The following is a 17,395-nucleotide window of genomic DNA, read 5'->3' as shown; positions in this document are numbered from 1 at the left end:
CACGCCTTGACTACTGCAACTCCCTCCTCACTGGCCTACCCAAGTGCAGGCTCTCCCCGCTCCAGACCATCCTGAACTCAGCTGCCAGACTCATCCACCTTACCACCCGCTCCACCTCTGCCACCCCCCTCTGCCTCTCCCTCCACTGGCTCCCGATTGCCCAACGCATCAAATTTAAACTCCTTACCCTGACCTACAAAGCCGTTCACAACACTGCCCCTGACTACCTCACCAATCTGATCACCAGGTACCACCCTACCCGTACCCTTCGCTCCTCACAGGACCTCCTTCTATCCTGCTCCCTGGTCTCCTCCTCCCATGCACGACTGCAGAACTTCTCCAGGTCCTCCCCCATCCTCTGGAACTCACTGCCCCAATCCATCAGACTGTCGCCTTCTCTATTCACATTCAGGCGCTCCCTCAAAACCCATCTCTTCAGGGAAGCCTACCCCACCCTCACCTAACGGCCATCCTCCCTCATTCCTCCTACCACTTCATCCCCCCCAGCCACTTCCTACTGTACCTTTACCCCCTCCCTCCTAGATTGTAAGCTCGTAAGAGTAGGGCCCTCTTACCCCTCGTACGCTGTCTGTCTTTGTTGTACTGTGCCATGTATTGTCCCCCCCTATTGTACAGCGCTGAGCAAACCCTTTGGCGCTATATAAACTCGTAGTAATAATAATAATAATAATAATAATAATAATGATGACACACTATTCCTCCCACTGACACCAATGAGGGGGCACTATTCCTCCAACTGACACCAATGATGGGGCATTATTCCTTCCATTGATACCAATGATGAGGCACTATTCCTCCCACACTGACACAAATGATGGGGTACTATTCCTCCCACTGACACCAATGATGGGGCACTATTCCTCCCACTGACACCAGTGATGGAGCAGTATTCCTCCAAATGACACCAGTGATGGGGCACTATTCCTCCCACTGACACCAGTGATGGAGCAGTATTCCTCCAAATTACACAGCTAATGGAATAAAATAAGAGGTGGAGCTCTAATATGAAGAGGTGGACCCTAAAGAGGAAGGGGTGGAAATTACAGATGAAGGAGTGGATCTTAAACAGGAAGGGGTGGGACAAATTTAGATGTGGGGGGTGCCTGATTTTAGTATTGCCTAGGGCAGCACAAAACCAAAATACACCACTGGTGCTCAGGGTGAACTTGCTCTCATCTGTGAAAAGCACAGGGGGCCAGTAGCAGACCTGCTAATTCTGGTATTCAATGGCAAATGTCAATCGAACTCTATGGTGCTGGGCAGTGAGCACAGGGCCCACTAGAGGACATCGGACCTTCATGAAGTCTGTTTCTGATTGTTGGTCAGAGACATTCATGCCAGTGGCCTGCTGGAGGTCATTTTGTAGGGTTCTGGCAGTGCTCATCCTGTTCCTCCTTGCACAAATGAGCAGATACCGGTCCTGCTAATGGGTTAAAGTGTTACTAAACCCAGGACTCTGCATTCACTATATCTGATCTCCCACAGTACACAGAACATGGAAGTGCAAGTATTTTAGTAAATATAAACTGCTAAATACATTTTCTGATCAGAAATTAGAGCAGCCTTGTGACTTCTATTTGTGTCCAGACCACCATTGGTAAAGCTTGTAGGAGGAGTTTTCTTTATGCTCAAGGAGGATGTAAAGCCCCTGACCTCTGTCTGGACAGTGCTGATTGGCCCTGTGCTAATCACATGCCCTCTCCCAAGCAAAAATAAAAAACCTCTCTAGCAATACACACCAAACTGAGCATGTACATGTGACCACGGGTTCAGTCTGCATCAGGTGGTCATTTCAACAAAAGAAGAGGCAGAGAAGAAAGGATCAAACAGCCTTTTTACACAATGCAGAGGATTAACAAGCATGCTTTACTGCATATACAGACTGATTTTACTGTTGTGGGTTTAGTAACACTTTAAGGACCTTCTACGGCCCTGTACAGCTCTCCTAGAGTAACTGCCTGTCTCCTGGAATCTCCTCCATGCTCTTGAGACTGTGCTGGGAGACACAGCAAACCTTCTGGCAATGGCACGTATTGATGTGCCATCCTGGAGGAGTTGGATTGCCTGTACAACCTCTGTAGGGTCCAGGTATCGCCTCATGCTTCCAGTAGTGACACTGACCCTAGCCAAATGAAAAACTAGTGAAAAACAGAAAAATCTGAAAAGATGAGTAGGGAAAAAAATGTAAGTGGCCTCCACCTGTAAAACCATTCCTGTTTTGAGGATCATCTCATTGTTGCCCATCTAGTGCACCTGTTGCTAATTTCATTAACACCAAAGCAGCTGAAACTGATTAACAACCCCCTCTGCTACTTAACTGACCAGATCAATATCCTAGGAGTTTAATTAACTTGATGCTATAGTCTGAGTAAAAAGTGTTCCTATATATAGATATATACACACACACACACACAAAATCTGCCAAAAGTATTGGGATGCCTTCCTTTACACGCGCATGAACTTTAATGGCATCCCAGTCTTAGTCCGTAGGGTTCAATATTGATATGGCCCACCCTTTTCAGCTATAACAGCTTCAACTCTTCTGGGAAGGCTGTCCACAAGGTTTAGGAGTGTGTCTATAGGAATGTTTGACCATTCTTCCAGAAGTGCATTTGTGAGGTCAGGCACTGATGTTGGACGAGAAGGCCTGCCTCGCAGTCTCTGCTCAAATTCTTCCCAAAGGTGTTCTATCTGGTTGAGGTCAGGACTCTGTGCAGGCCAGTCAAGTTCCTCCACTCCAAACTCGCTCATCCATGTCTTTATGGACCTTGTTTTGTGCACTGGTGTGCAGTCATGTTAGAACAGGAAGGGGCCATCCCCAAACTGTTCCCACAAAGTTAAGAACATGAAATTGTCCAAAATGTCTTGGTATGCTGACACCTTAAGAGTTCCCTTCACTGGAACTAAGGGGCCAAGCCCAACCCCTGCAAAACAACTCCCCACCATAATCCCCTCTCCATCAAACTTTGCACAATGCAGTCAGGCAAGTACCATTCTCCTGGCAACCACCAAACCCAGACACATCCATCGGATTACCAGACAAAGAAGCATGATTTGTCACTCCAGAGAACACGTCTCCACTGCTCTAGAGTCCAGTGGTGGCGTGCTTTACGCCATTGCATTGGACACTTTGCATTGCACTTGGTGATGTAAGGCTTGGATGAAGCTGCTCGGCCATGGAAACCCATTCCATGAAGCTCTCAATCCACTGTTTTTGTGCTAATCTGAAGGCCACACAAAGTTTGGTCTTTAGCTACTGACTCTGCAGACAGTTGGCAACTTCTGTGCACTGTACGCTTCAGCATGTGCTGACCCATTTTATGTGGCCTACCACTTTGTGGCCGAATTGCTGTTGTTTCCAGTTGCTTCCACTTTGTTATAATACCACTAACAGTTGACAGTGGTGTAGCAATCATGCCACAGAGATGGACGCGGTTCAACCATTTTGGCTCCAACCTCCATCTTGGCAAAGGATCATCCATCTTGTAAAAACATATCTCCCCTCATTCTCCCCCTCCCTCTCTGAAAGTCACAGTGAAATTTGGTCGGTGTGTTGGAAGTGTCACAGGCCAGCCAGGGCACAGCAGGCAGCTCCAAGCTATAAACCATGTCTGAGCTGGGTGCCGGGATGGCTGGGAAGCTGAGCAATCTGGCACCTCATAAAAAGATAACCCAAGCCTTCCCCTGAGTTCAAAGACATTCCAGAGGAGTAAGGAACTAGATAACACTTTTAAAATCCATTTTTCCCCTATGTCTCATATCTTGGAATATGAGAGACTTACATAAAAACCAGGCCTATCTTCAGATTGATCACGATCAGACAAATCGTTTGATAGGTCACACTCCCTGACTGAAATACCTAGGAAAGCAGAACATTACATCTCTGGAACCCTTCAAGTATGTATTTCATATTTCATATCAAACAGTTCCTCAGATGCATCTGCATATTAATCTACCCACGGGTGGAATGTTACTTGTGTGTAGGAAAAGTTATGAGCCAAAATATAAGATAGGAGAGATTTTGGTTCTAGTTTGGGTCTCCGCCCAGACAATCCCTCCTCAAATGAGGGATTGGTCCTTGGCTACAGAGACACCCCCTGCTGGGGGACAACAAAATAGGCTGTCAGGCATAAGAGTGGAAGTTGAAGAATTCTCCCGTTTAACATCAGAACCAACTTGGGAGCCCTTTTGCTCTGAAACTTGATCTGCTTAACCCAAGGCTGATTGGCAAGTACTTGAACTCTTTAACCTCCTTTCTGTTACCTCTTTGCTGTGCTGTTGTTCTCTGTATATTTATATATCTATTGGTTACATCTTTTTTCTGTAAATATTTTTATTGCACCCTTTTGACCTTTTAGTAATAAATCTTTCTTTCTGAAAGTGTTGAACGGTTTCTATAGCTCGTTAATGCAACTTACGAAGTAACAGTGGTGTACAGACGATTATCTCAACCATCCTAGTGTTATTGCTGATATTGCCGAGTTTTCTCTTTCTCTGTACAAAAAGGGGGTGGTGGCAGTGTGAAGGGTTAATTGCGTAATTAACCTGACCCAGTAACAATTGCATTCAGGCTGCTGGTACATCGATTTGTGGTCCATTAGCTGGAAAATCGTTGCGCACGTGACATCGCGGTTTCAGATTGGCTAGTCCTTCGGTCACGAGTTTGGTGAGAAGGTCAGGGGTCTGACGCACGATCGTCACAAGTTGAATATTTAGTAGCAAGGAAATTTCATGGATGGACTTACTGCACAGCTGGCAACCTATCATGGTACCACGCTTGAATTCACTGAGCTCCTGAGAGCGACCCATTCTTTTACAATTGTTTGTAGAAGGAGTCTGCATACCTGGGTGCTTGATTTTATACACCTGTGGCTATGGAGGTGATTGGAACACCTGAATCCAATGATTTGGAGCGTTGTCCCAATACTTTTGGCAATATAGTATATATACTGTATCTATATATACTATATATAGATATATATATATATATATATATATCTTAGGCCCCTTTCACATGAGCAGACCGATCAGGTCCGCCTGTCAGTTTTTTAGTTTGACCCAATAGGACCTTCCATTATCCTCTAAGGAGCGGCAGATGTAAACGAACTTGTGTCCATTTACACCCACCTACATCCAATTCGATCCTATTGTTTCCCATCCGTCTAGAGGATCAGCTGGCAGTTGGATGTAAACAGACAGGCGGTCCGTTTACATCCGTCTTCCCATAGATTATAGCGGGCTGTGTCCGTGTCTTCTCTGCATAAGTGGAGCGGACACAGACCAGCCATCTTCTTGCTTGGCAGGGATCAGCAGACAGATTCTCCGCTGAGCAAGTAGACTCCTAGTGTAGTCCGGCCCATGTAGAAAGGGGCCTTAGGACTAAGAGAGTAATTTAAAAAATATATTGTATTCTTCCTGTGAATCAGCAGGTAAAGTTTTGGGCTCCTTTTCACATTCTCCTTCGTATTCTGCTAAAAAAAAGCCTGTTCACATAACTCAATAACTCAAGCAGAAATTTACAAACATAGTAGCTAAGGAGGAGTACCTGTGTCTGATGAGTAATTAATTGCAGCAACTAACCCCTTAGAGCTTGTTTAGACTTATAGTTGGAGGGTGGAAAAACATGCTGTCGATCCACATTTTTACCACCTCCCAACCAGTTCTCAGCTGCATAAGGGGTTTAGAGAAGTTGGGGGGGAGAGTGGTGGAAAAACAGCAGTACACTGATCTTCCTAGTGAATGGCTGTGCAGGGGTGTGTGTCAGCACAAGTCTGATCATTGGTGGACAGGCAGGCTGTTCTCCCAGCGCAGACAGAAAACTGACCACGCTGGAAAGCATGTCCTCTCATTGCTAGCGTGGCTAGTTTCAAATAGGAAAGCAGGGACACTGGCAAGTTTAGCAGACATTTCACACAAAGAGAGAAATACAAATATGATACTTTTTAACACAAGTACATGCTACAACAGGCACATGTCAGCAATATGAAATGTTCAGGTAACATACTCTTTAAGATGCCCAAACAAATATATGTATTCCATAGATTTACATTAATTTTTAAAACTTCTCCTAACCCCAGACTTAAAATTCGGAGTGAAAAAAATCCCTTTAAAATTCAGATTGCTTTATAATATACAAATTATTAAAATCCAGGGATATGCAGGATATATACCTGTAATTAGGCAAGACACCGCTGAACCTGAAGATGATACTTAAAAGGCAGCTGAAGCTAATACATCAATGGTGGTATATGATTGTATAAAGTAATGATGTTATTACCAATATTTGACAACTTTTCTAAATTCACTGTGGGGCTTTCTAAAGAAAAAAGTAATATGGACCAACAAACCAGAAGATAGCTTTCATCTTCTATCCTGCACAGAGAAATTAACTATAAAATTTGATTGGTTGTTGTTTGGATGACAGCTCAAGTGTTTTTCTGACTTCAGTGCTCATACCACAGTCAGATAATCCCATTTGTTCCGTAAAGTAAAAAAAAAAAAATATTATACATACACTATGCATATTTTAAATACCATAATGTATGATATATTTGTGCTTGTATCCTATTTGTTAGAATATAAATGCTGAATAAAAAAACTAATATAAAAATGGTCATAGAATTGTTCCAAAGTTGTAATAAGTTATTTTCACGAGTACAACCTAGCAGTAATCCATCATGTATCATGGTGGTTGTTCACTACATGTAAAAATACCATGCTATTACCAAAGTGTCTATCCTGCACTACTAGTTCCCAAAATAATTTTACGTACTGTTTGTAGTGAAACCCAATACTTGAAGACAATGACCTATGACCTGGTGAAATGTCATAGTTTTTCCAGACTATTCTCATGCAGTTTACTACTGTTCACTTCTCGGGTGCCAGTAACTGCAAAGTTAGAAGCATTTCCCTTTATTGGTTGCCAAAGGGGATATAACAATATGATTAATATAATAAATATGATTAGCAATTCAGGTACACATCTTTCTTCCATCTTACCATATGCCAACTATGGCACTATTATCACCCAATTCTTTTCATTTCTATCAAAGTTCTTTTCTACTCCTGGTCAGTTCTGAATTTTTACCCATATTTCTGTTTATTGCCAGCATAAAAGTCAAATTTGTTCATATGACTTTTTCACTCCAAATCCCTAAACCTACTGGCTGGGAATCTGACATTCTGGCACTGTCTCTCATGGTTTATTGGCTTCACACACTTTCTCTGTTGTCATGCCCAGAATCTCACTCAGCTAAAGGCTCATTACTCATCTACTAACTGCAGACAGCAAGCTGCCATCTATCTTTCTCTAGGTCTTAAGGGGTGGTGGACCAACTACTTTCTTCAAAGAAAGTCATCAGATTTGGAAAAAAACTTGCCCAAATTCTCTTTGCCTCTCAGCTTCTTCTCAGATCTTGATCAACTCTACACCTTCGATCCTTCTTCAGCTATTGTCAACCCCTTCCCCTTGTTATTGACCGTATCATCCCAGACATGCCATCATAAACTGGGGTACTAACATAAGCCATTTTTCTAGAAGTCATTTATTCTGAGTAGAGGGCCAGGAACTTTCCCTCCTTGCCTCTCCTCATAGCCAGCTGTGTCATACTTCCCCATGAAGGAATAATCCAACCACATAGCATAAGGTCCATGGCTGCTAGAGGTGGCAACTAACCACTTAATACTCTTCATGATCATGTTGACTACTGCTATTTGTAGGCTTACAGAGTCTAATGCCCACATAACTACCTTTCTTCCACTCTCTTAAACCCTTACTCACTGCCCCTGGCCCAGTCAGATCTCTTTTTCTAGAGTCACACTGCCGACCACCCAGCATGAATTAATCATTATATACTGTGCTGCTGGGGATGAGGTGGACATCTTGTACTTGTATGCAGATCTCCTAGTCTCCTCATCCAAGATACCATAACACAGATCTGATGATTGCGGTGACACCTTGCTGAGGTAAGTGAGGACTGAAAGCTGGCAGTGTAACTAAACTTGTGCTTATGGAAGATAAACAGACATTCTGTATCATGAAAATAGGATAGATGATAGCGCACACCAGAAAGCTGCCCAGTTTTAAATATGACAGAAAGTCTTCAGCTTTGCCTGCTCCCAAGCCTCACCCCTCCAACACGTTTCACCCGCTCATGGGCTTAATCGTAGGGGTCTCTCATATTAATGGACCTTTGACTTAGACTTCTCCATATGGCAATCAGGACTCTTCCTGTAAGCAATCTGTTTAACAACTAGCCTTGAAAACTATCAGATATTCACATGTCTACACAGAAAACATTTGTACCGTTCTGTAATCTACCTCTTTGTATGGACTCTTAATGCCGAGTTGCAATATCCTGGACAAAATTCTGTATAATTAAAGTGGAAATTAACTCTTTCAATCAACACTGACTATTTTTAATCCTTATGTTCCTAACATTAGTAAAAAGATAGGAAAGTATGCCATATTTACTTGTTTTAAACTTATTTTTCTACATGTCTTCAGTTATTTCCTGGTTTCCATGCCTAGACAAATTACATCATACATCCCAGGTGCCTTCAGGAGGGAAAAAGGGGTTTTCTTAGCTAAGCACACTCCCATGCCCGCCTCCAGGACTTCTCCAGGGCATCACCCATCCTCTGGAACTCCCTACCCCAATCCATCAGACTATCACCCACTCTCCTCTCCTTTAGGCGCACCCTAAAAACCCGCCTCTTCAGGGAAGCCTACCCCACCCTCTGCTTACTGCCAATCTCCTCCACTCTTCCTACCACTCCATCCCCTACAGCTTTTCCTCCCGTACCACTATCCCCTCCCTCCTAGATTGTAAGCTCGAAAGAGCAGGGCCCTCGAACCCCTCGTATATCGCACTGTATTGTTATTGTACTGTCTCATGTATTGTCTCCCATTGTAATGTACAGCGCAGAGCGAACTGTTGGCACTATATAAATACTGTATAATAATAATAATAAAGCACACCCTCCTGTCTGCATGCATGAGCTAAGGGCAGATGGATTCCAGGAAGTAAATACTATATGAATCGTCTGCCCCTACTCAACATGGCCCCCCGCCAGAAATGCTAAGAGGTGTTTTTCAAAAAGCATGAAGACATGGATGGGGATGGGGGGGGGGGTGCTTTGAATATTAAAAATTAATTAATTATTGTTTTTGGTTTGTGGTGCTCAGGTGCAGTGTAGTTCCGCTTTAAACTGGTATTTTCTTATATTGCTACTTGACTCTTCAAGCTAAATGCTGAAAAATTAGTCTGTTATGTATACCATATAATCTGCATACTGTGCATTCCCACCATAAACAAATACATTACCATTTCTTAGGGCAACATATTATTTAAATGTATCTGAACAAATGTATTCCACATTTAATTAAGTTATATCTAGACCCTATCACACAAATTTCATACAAGCTTTCACAAGTTACCATAATTTCAAAAGTGTTTTCTCACCTATTTAAATATCTGGCTCTCATTAATGAATACCCAGTCATTCTGCCATAAAAGTCTTTGTTCAGGCACTTCCTGTTACAGGATAAAAACTTTCTCTCAATGGTGCTCTTGTACTGTCTGTATCAAATATGCTTCTAATGGAGACCACAAGTGGCCACGCCAAAGCATATTTAGAAGGCGTGCTCCACCAAGGTCGCTATCAAGAAGCTAGTCCAAAACAAAGATGTACAGCTGATGCTGCATGTAGAAAATCTAAGAAAAAATTACCATGGCAGTTGGTTTTGATACACAGTGCTTTAGCAAATTAAATGTGATCCAGGTAGGGTTTAGATCCACCTTCGTTGCTTGTTCAATTCTACAGTATATACTCATCCCATAAAAACTCAGCTTAAGTTACTATCCCTAGTACCACCTTTCTCAACTTTTTAAACACACAGGAACCATTGGAGAAACTTTCTTGGCTCAGGGAAACCCGCTAATAATTACAGTATCAAACATTCACATTATATTAGTGTAATAGTCACTTAGAAGAAAGCTTCTTACATTTGTGGTAGTTGAGAAAAATCTCCATCTTAGAAATCATTGGTAACTGTGGCAATTTATCTGAAAGGCTGAAATTGCTCATTGTTCAAGGAACCCCTAGCAACCTCTGGAAACCCCTAGGGTTTCATGAAATTCTGGCTGAAAAATGCTGCCTGTAGGGCCCTCTAGATAGCTAGGTTTGTTGTTTTGTAGTTAGAGGCTGGGCAGCAGTCTGGGAGGAGTCAGCTTGGGGATGAGGCAGGAGTTCACCTCAGGAAAGGCTGGGATGCTCTACAGGTCAGGGCTTCTGGAACCCTCCCACCCTTTCAGAAACTCAGAGAACTTTCTGGAAGAGGGGTGGAGGAGGGGAGGAGGCCCATATCTGCATGTTTGAGGGACCTTGGCCAATCCCATGGCAAGAGGCCAAGCATGGTGACCAAGAACAACCCTTAAATGTGGCAGAGCCTGAGCAGCAGGGGAGTCGAGTGGAAGATGAACTGAGAGAAGGCTGGAGTGTGGAGCCTGGGAGGGGGCCCCAGAGAGGGGAGCCTACCTACAGGCTGGTTGCTGAGCAGGATGATCTTCACTGGTCCACAGCCTCTTAGGGAGGACATTCTGAGCAGCAGTGAAGGAGCCACCCCATTGAAAGGACCAGACGCAGCTACCAACCTACTGTGTGGACAGGACAGTGTGAGTACTCCATTCACTTGCAGTCTGCCTAGTAATGTCCACCCCTCTAGACTAGTACAATAAGAAAGTAATCAGCACTTCAAAAAATACATTATCAAAAATGTTTATGAAAAGCTAATATCACTAGCTTTAAATTCTGGGTCTTACAGGGCAGGGTCCCCTTCCTTAGGTCACCCAACTCAGTCACTGGGTTGCCCTTAAGAAGGGGACCCTGTAAAGCCCTGAAACTGATTTTTGACTTCTGTGACATGATGTGCTCATAATAAGCTTTGAAAAGGCTTTCTTGGAGCGCTGGTGACTTCTTTTCAGTAGTACTGGTTTTGCTTGGTGCCATCTGTTGCATTCAATAAGAACTACATGTGGTCCAGCACCATCAGGTTTGTGCAGCTCTACATGAGACATGCTTTGCACCCCTACAGAGTGACATACAACTATCAAGGCATTTTGATATTTACGTAACTCCTCCCAAGATACAGTCCACTTGCCCTTTCCACCAGTTTGCATTGTATAGAGAAGCGCTGAAACCCAGTGATAACATCAATAGTAGTAATAAAAATAGGAAGGTTTTCATTACAAAATATATAGCATGTTAATGAGGGGGTGGGTGAATCAGGAAAAGCAAAATGAAAGCAGGTGGTAATGTTCTCTCATCATAGCTATAACACAACAGTTGCTGAAGCATTTAGGTAATAATTTAAATTCGGCAAACTTTCTACTCAGTGTTTCCAAACTTACCAAATATAGGTAGCCTGGTCTTGTTTGGCTCAGAGGAGAGAGAGACCTGCACACCTAGTGGCACATGATGCTTCAGTGAGGTCTGGCTCCTATCACTGTAGGAGGAAGAAGCTGTCTGCAAGTTCCTTCTAGGGTACAGTTCTTCCTCTTCTTCATGCTGTTCACCCCCTGCTCTGGAAAATCCCCTGAGAGACAAGGTTTCTGGGTCTCCTAGGCGAGACAATGGATGCTCTATAACAGGCAGACGGGGAACTGAGGATCCAGGTGGGGAACGATTGCGGCCAGACATCATCTGACAGTCAACTGGTAGGACCTGAAAAAGAAAAATAGGACCTTAATCAGCACTGAAATAATTTAAATGAAGATATGTTGGTGGAGCTCTGGACCAAGCTTTTTAGGTAATTAGATCTAATTATATTTTAGTTATGAGGCTGCTTTCAGGGCTTAAACCAGAGCAGGTCTTTAAGCCATCAAGGAAAACATACTTCAGGATAAGTGCTCCTGGTCCACCTTAATTCAAGGTCACACCTGTAAAAGTCCTGATGAAGGTTGATTGGCTTCCAAAATGTGTTGGATATGTTTTTTTTACTCTTATGAGAAATAAAAATTGAACTGGACTCTCAAACAATCACTCTATCAAACTTACTAGTGAAAATGAGAGTCATATTACCAGTCAGGCAAGCAGCTTTTCAGGAGTTCAGCAATGGCCTAATGGGGCACAAAGCTGCAAATTGGCCAAAGGCTTATTTTGGATTGACATACAGTAGTTCACTTATAGGCTGTGACTGGGCTTGCACAGCATGTGAACATACAGTATGTAGGCAGGAACAGTCTGCTTCCTCCATGTTAGGTGGTGCCCCAACGGAGAGGTATCAAGTCAGGGGAAGCTTGGTTTCTTTGTGGTATTTCTGGTTCCTGGGGGCAGTGTTCCAGTTGGCTGCTCTGCATCCAGGTGACCTCTGGCAGCCACCTTGGTTCAGCAGAGTCTTTTTAAGTCTCTAGATAGTGTAGGGACAGGTCTCCCACTTGTTAGGGATAGTATTAGCGGTAGGGAGAGGTTCTAGACTAGAAGGAAAAACCTAGGGATCGCAATTTCCTTGGACATCTTACCATTTGGGTACGAGATGGCCAGGTTGCATTATGCAACTCCAGACAGACACTGTCAATTCAGCTAATACCTGCTTTGCTACACGCTGTTGGCTTTCGTGCTCCTGGTTGGTTCCTCTCCCACCGGGTTTATTTTGCCTTTACTACAATATAAGTTCTACTGATTACACCTGGACTGAGTTACTATTGCTGCACCGCGCTGCACCCACCCACCAGTATGTGACCATAGATCAGTCAGGTGTTTTGGATACACAGACATCAAAATGAACAATGAGACTCCAGATGGATGTACGTCTCTTTCTAGAGGGAGCACTGAAAGGTTGCCAAAATGCATAGTTTTATGCTTACAGGCTGGAGGTGTTTATAGTATAGTATTTATATAGATGTTAACACTACTTGAACGAAAATAATATGTGTTAATAAGGGGGCCCAATACATTCAGGGCTGTTAAGCAATTATAACAAAAAAATATGTTTGATATCTTTTGTAGGTCTATTTATTTAGTTTCTTTGTGTGACTATTTGTAATCAATACTCGTAGGCTGTGACACAGAGACAAAGTCTTTTATTCCACACATAACAATCTCTATGGGCTATATGTATAAAACATGCTAAATGAAAACAAAAAAAATCTTTTTGCTTATACCAACCAATCAGCATCCTTTGATGCATTTACCAACTATGACTATAAAATTCAAATTTGTAAGATGATTGGTTGCAGCTAAATTTTGAAGGTCATTTGTAAAACCTACATCCCCAACCAGCCCCCACTTCCCAGATACAACAGGCATGAAGGAGGAAAAGTAAATGCCATAGGGTTTAATTGTAATTTAAAATTCTTTTCATCCATACACATTCAGTTAATCTTATTTGAACTTGGAAAATCTCAGTCAATGAAACAGAAAACTCCTTTCTAAAGCACCGTACATCATGAACAATTGCCATGTTTCTGTTTTAAATGTAAAAATGTTTAAATTTTAAATTACTTGTTTTCAGCCTTTTTTATCCTTTGTTCCGTCTCAACGCTGCTGCTCTCCAACTGCCTCTTTCCAATCACTTTTTGTCTGCATGCATTCCAACAATGGCATTAAGGCATCTTATGGTGGGTTTTCTGATCGTGACAACAGTGACCATATGGCTCAAAAAGGAACTTCCCTTGACTATAACAAAATAAAAGTTAGCAGCTACAAATACTATAGCTGCTGATTTTTAATAAACAGATACTTTCCAGCCCTGGGATCCAGCACTGTCTTCCCCACAGCTGATTCTTCTCAGCACTGAGGATCCTTGGCGCCGCCATCTTAGATGGATCACGGCCAACTCCCCTCTGCGTATGCATGAGATTGAGTGGCAAAGTCAGACTGGTTGCACAGTCTCCTAGGATGTGTGACATTATCCTAAGAAGCTGTGGCTGGGATGGGGGGCGGTGGTGGCTGAAAGGTCTAAGGCAGGAAAACATACGTATGAGCATGTAACAAAAAATTGTTCTCGCCCCCTTATTGCCCCCAAAAAAGCTGCAATTAAGATAGAGGCTTGGGAGAGGAAGAGGACGAGAGAAACTTTCATTTTGGGGAGAAGGTCCACTATCCTCTGTTTTGAAATGGCCACTTTTGGTCTCAGTCTGAATTCCATGTGACCACATGACAATGCAGGCACACAATTGTGAGACATGGAGTGCTGTCATCCTATAACCGGGATATCATTTTAATAAAAGCGTCACACATACCTCTCAACTTTCTGAAATGATAAGGAGCATACAGTATGTAGCAAAAGACATGTCCCAACTGTGGCCCCGATTACAGGAACTACAAAGATCTAATATACACAAAATGATTGGCTAAAGTGCTTTTTTACCTCTTTTTCCCTTTATATAAAAATAGCAAATCCAGTAATATAGAGGCTGTATAAAAAGCTGAGTGCAACACAACACTTTTGGTAGTAAAATAGTACATTTTGTATAGAGATGTACACATCAGACCAAAAAGAAGGACAACTAAGTCTTCATGAGGGACAGAGCTTACAAAGCTTACGTAGTGCCCCCCACCAAAAGGGCCACTGATTGGTACAGGTTCTTCCCCCAAATTAAGGAATTTACAGCTGGACACACAGCAACACTCACTCGTTCCACCTCAATGAGCTCTTTTTTGAGTCTTATTGTTGAATAAACTTGGATGGGGTGCAGAATCCATGTACAGTAATATGAGGACACTCTTCTCTTTGGCAAAGCTTCAGTAGCGACTAAGGGAATAAGTAACCCTTGAGACACTGTAAGAATTGACCCAGTTCAAGTAAGCTGTGGCTCTGATGCACATGGAATAGTAGCAGCACACAGTCACTAGGATCCCACACTCAGGTCTGTTCTCACAATGTCCCTGGATACTTGGATGCCTCCTTCCAATATCAGCTAGATATTTTTCCAGTGAACTCCCTAGATCAGATCTTGAGTGAAATCCCTTAGTCAGTAACAGTAAGTTTCAGCAAACAGGGCCCCCAGCTCTAGTAGAACTTCAGCTGCACTGCCCTGAAGGGCAGCAGCCTTTCAGGCTGGGCACTTCTACTGGACAAGAACAGGTCTGTCTCAGGCCCCTCGCTATTTATGCACTTCCCAGCCACCTACTGGGTACCCTTCCCCAGGGACTGCCTGAGATCACATACATATTCAGGCTGTGGGTTTTCCTCTTCTATCCCACTACATTCTAGAATCCTCCAGAAGACAGGGGGAAGCAATCACACCTGCAGCCAGTGAAGCCCAGAACAGTCCAAAATAATCACAAACTGCTCCACTGATTACAGTGGAGCCAATATGATTACAGTTACCTAATTGTTTTAGCAACCTATCTGGGAGGGTGCTACACTTACATGAGAATGTAGTGATTGTGTTTACTTATACAGACGCATGTAGGATGCAGAATAACAGCAAGCTCACACATTATTCAAGTGCTGCTCCTGGTGAGGGCCCACCAGGAATATCAATGGAAGTCAACAGTCAGATTCATGCCAAATGTGGCAAACAACATTCATGCCAGAGCAATATCAAACATAGTCCAGTGGAATGCACTCATTTCCGCTAGGCTGTTTGACTTTGTACTCTGATCTGGGGTCTGGGGGTGCCTAGCAGAGTCACATAGAAACCTTTGAACTTCCATCTGAATATACATACTTCACAAACAAAAAACATAGATATTGACTGATAAACTAAGCATACACCAATTATAAGTGAACAATCCAGGCCACACAGTGTACGCAACATTACCAAGCTCTGCAGAATACCTGTGACCATTCACACAATGGTGCAATTGTTAATTGTTCTACATTATTCAAGCAAATATTGTCGAAATACTGGAACAGCAGGTGTGCTTTGTGTATGTTCACCAAGAAGCCATATACAAAGAGTATCTTTTTTATGTAAATTATGACAATTTCTGTATTAGGTGAATGATTATTATTATTATACAGGATTTATATAGTGCCAACAGTTTGCTCAGTGCTTTACAATACAGAAGTACTGCACATAAAACAAAAAAGAGCGCACGTGGGGCTATTTAAATAGCTGATTGTTAATGCGGGGGGACTCTTTGTCCTTTTACCACATCTGAAGCACTTGGCAAAAAAAAATGCAGCATATTAAATTATAGCCCCCCCCCCCCGACAGTGAAGATAATACACTTTACATTTTCCCTTCAAAATCTATCACAGAAATGTTCCTCAAAATTATAATCAAAACTCAGAATTTGTAAATAGCAGGCGCAGATAACAAGTAGTTTTCCTGAAGCCCTTAGCTAATTATCAAAGTTAATAGTCTTTTAATCCACCAAAACATCCCCGCTATTCATGCAATTAAAGCCCCCTTTGTACTGTGCATTTAAATTCAGCCCACTCAATGACAGGGCCTGCACTAGTCCCAGGTTTACACTGCTGTGCCCCAAACAAACGTTCTCCTTCATTTCTTTGACACATTAAGTTAACAAATTTTGTAGAAAACTCACCGAGTGTGAATGTGCAGTTTTCCTCTGTAGATCCTTAGGATCCAGTCTTCCTAGCTTTGTAGTGCTCTCGGTGTTTGTTGTTCTGTTGTTCTTCTTAATTGTACAGAGACAGGTTGTCAGAGGCAACAGAGAGAGTTCTAAAATCTCCTTGCAGTGTATTGTGATGGGAGGCTGTGGCCAGCTCTGGGAGGCCTTGCTGTCAATCAGTGCTGTAACCAAGCCCCGTCCTTTCAGAAGGCTTGTGAATTGAAGTGACAGCCACACCTTTCCTCTGATCACTACAACAGAAACTGGCCACCTAAAGTTAAATGCACATCTAACATTGCTGAGTAACATGATTTCCCGGACAAGTTTGTATTATAATACAGGGGGAAAAAAATCAGAAACAATTGTATCCTTTTTGTATTCTTCTTTCTTGTAATCTTGCAAATCCAAAAGCTAAATTGACAAAAAATTCTAATGCTGACACTAACGTGAAACAACGCGTCTATTGTGTTAACACATGTTTTTGACACGTTTATCATGCGTTTAAGGCATGTTAAAAAATGCAACAAGTGATTTTTTTTTAATCAAAGGGGAGGTGTTTTTCCCACTACAGGCTGCAGGTGCCGATCAGTTTATTCTGACATCAGATAGATGGATAGGCTAAATAGTTTTAAAGATTTCCATACATGGCTCAAATTTTGGCTGATTCTTGCCCTGCCAGCATCGCATGGCTCAACAAAAGCTGACTTTTCAATTAACTTTTGTCCAAGAAACTGGGTGGAAAAGTGTCATCCAATCAAATGCAGTCACTGTTCAGGTATTCTGACAGCCACGGATGCAGCCACGGATGCTGGATGACAGGATACAATAGGAGGCAGGGGAGATT

General features: G+C 42.7%; 1 protein-coding gene across 1 annotated transcript in view; it reads right to left on the bottom strand.

Moving 5' to 3' along the window:
* Positions 1-16,696, bottom strand: part of LOC149469184 (EF-hand calcium-binding domain-containing protein 6-like) — a 135,094-nt gene extending 118,398 nt beyond the window's left edge. Inside the window, exons 1-2 of the mRNA XM_089669608.1 lie at positions 16,525-16,696; positions 11,433-11,745 (exon numbers count right to left, since the gene is read on the bottom strand). Coding sequence (XP_089525734.1) covers positions 11,433-11,724 — 292 coding nt within the window. The 5' untranslated portion in view covers positions 11,725-11,745; positions 16,525-16,696. The remainder of the gene's footprint in view (positions 1-11,432; positions 11,746-16,524) is intronic.
* Positions 16,697-17,395: the final 699 nt, after the last annotated feature.

This window comes from Staurois parvus, unplaced genomic scaffold (genome assembly GCF_062004578.1).
Source record: "Staurois parvus isolate SC_StPar_1 unplaced genomic scaffold, SC_StPar_1.0 ptg000080l, whole genome shotgun sequence".
Lineage (NCBI taxonomy): Eukaryota > Metazoa > Chordata > Amphibia > Anura > Ranidae > Staurois > Staurois parvus.
Note: the sequence above shows the minus strand (reverse complement) of the source record. Positions and strands in the feature narration are given on the sequence as shown.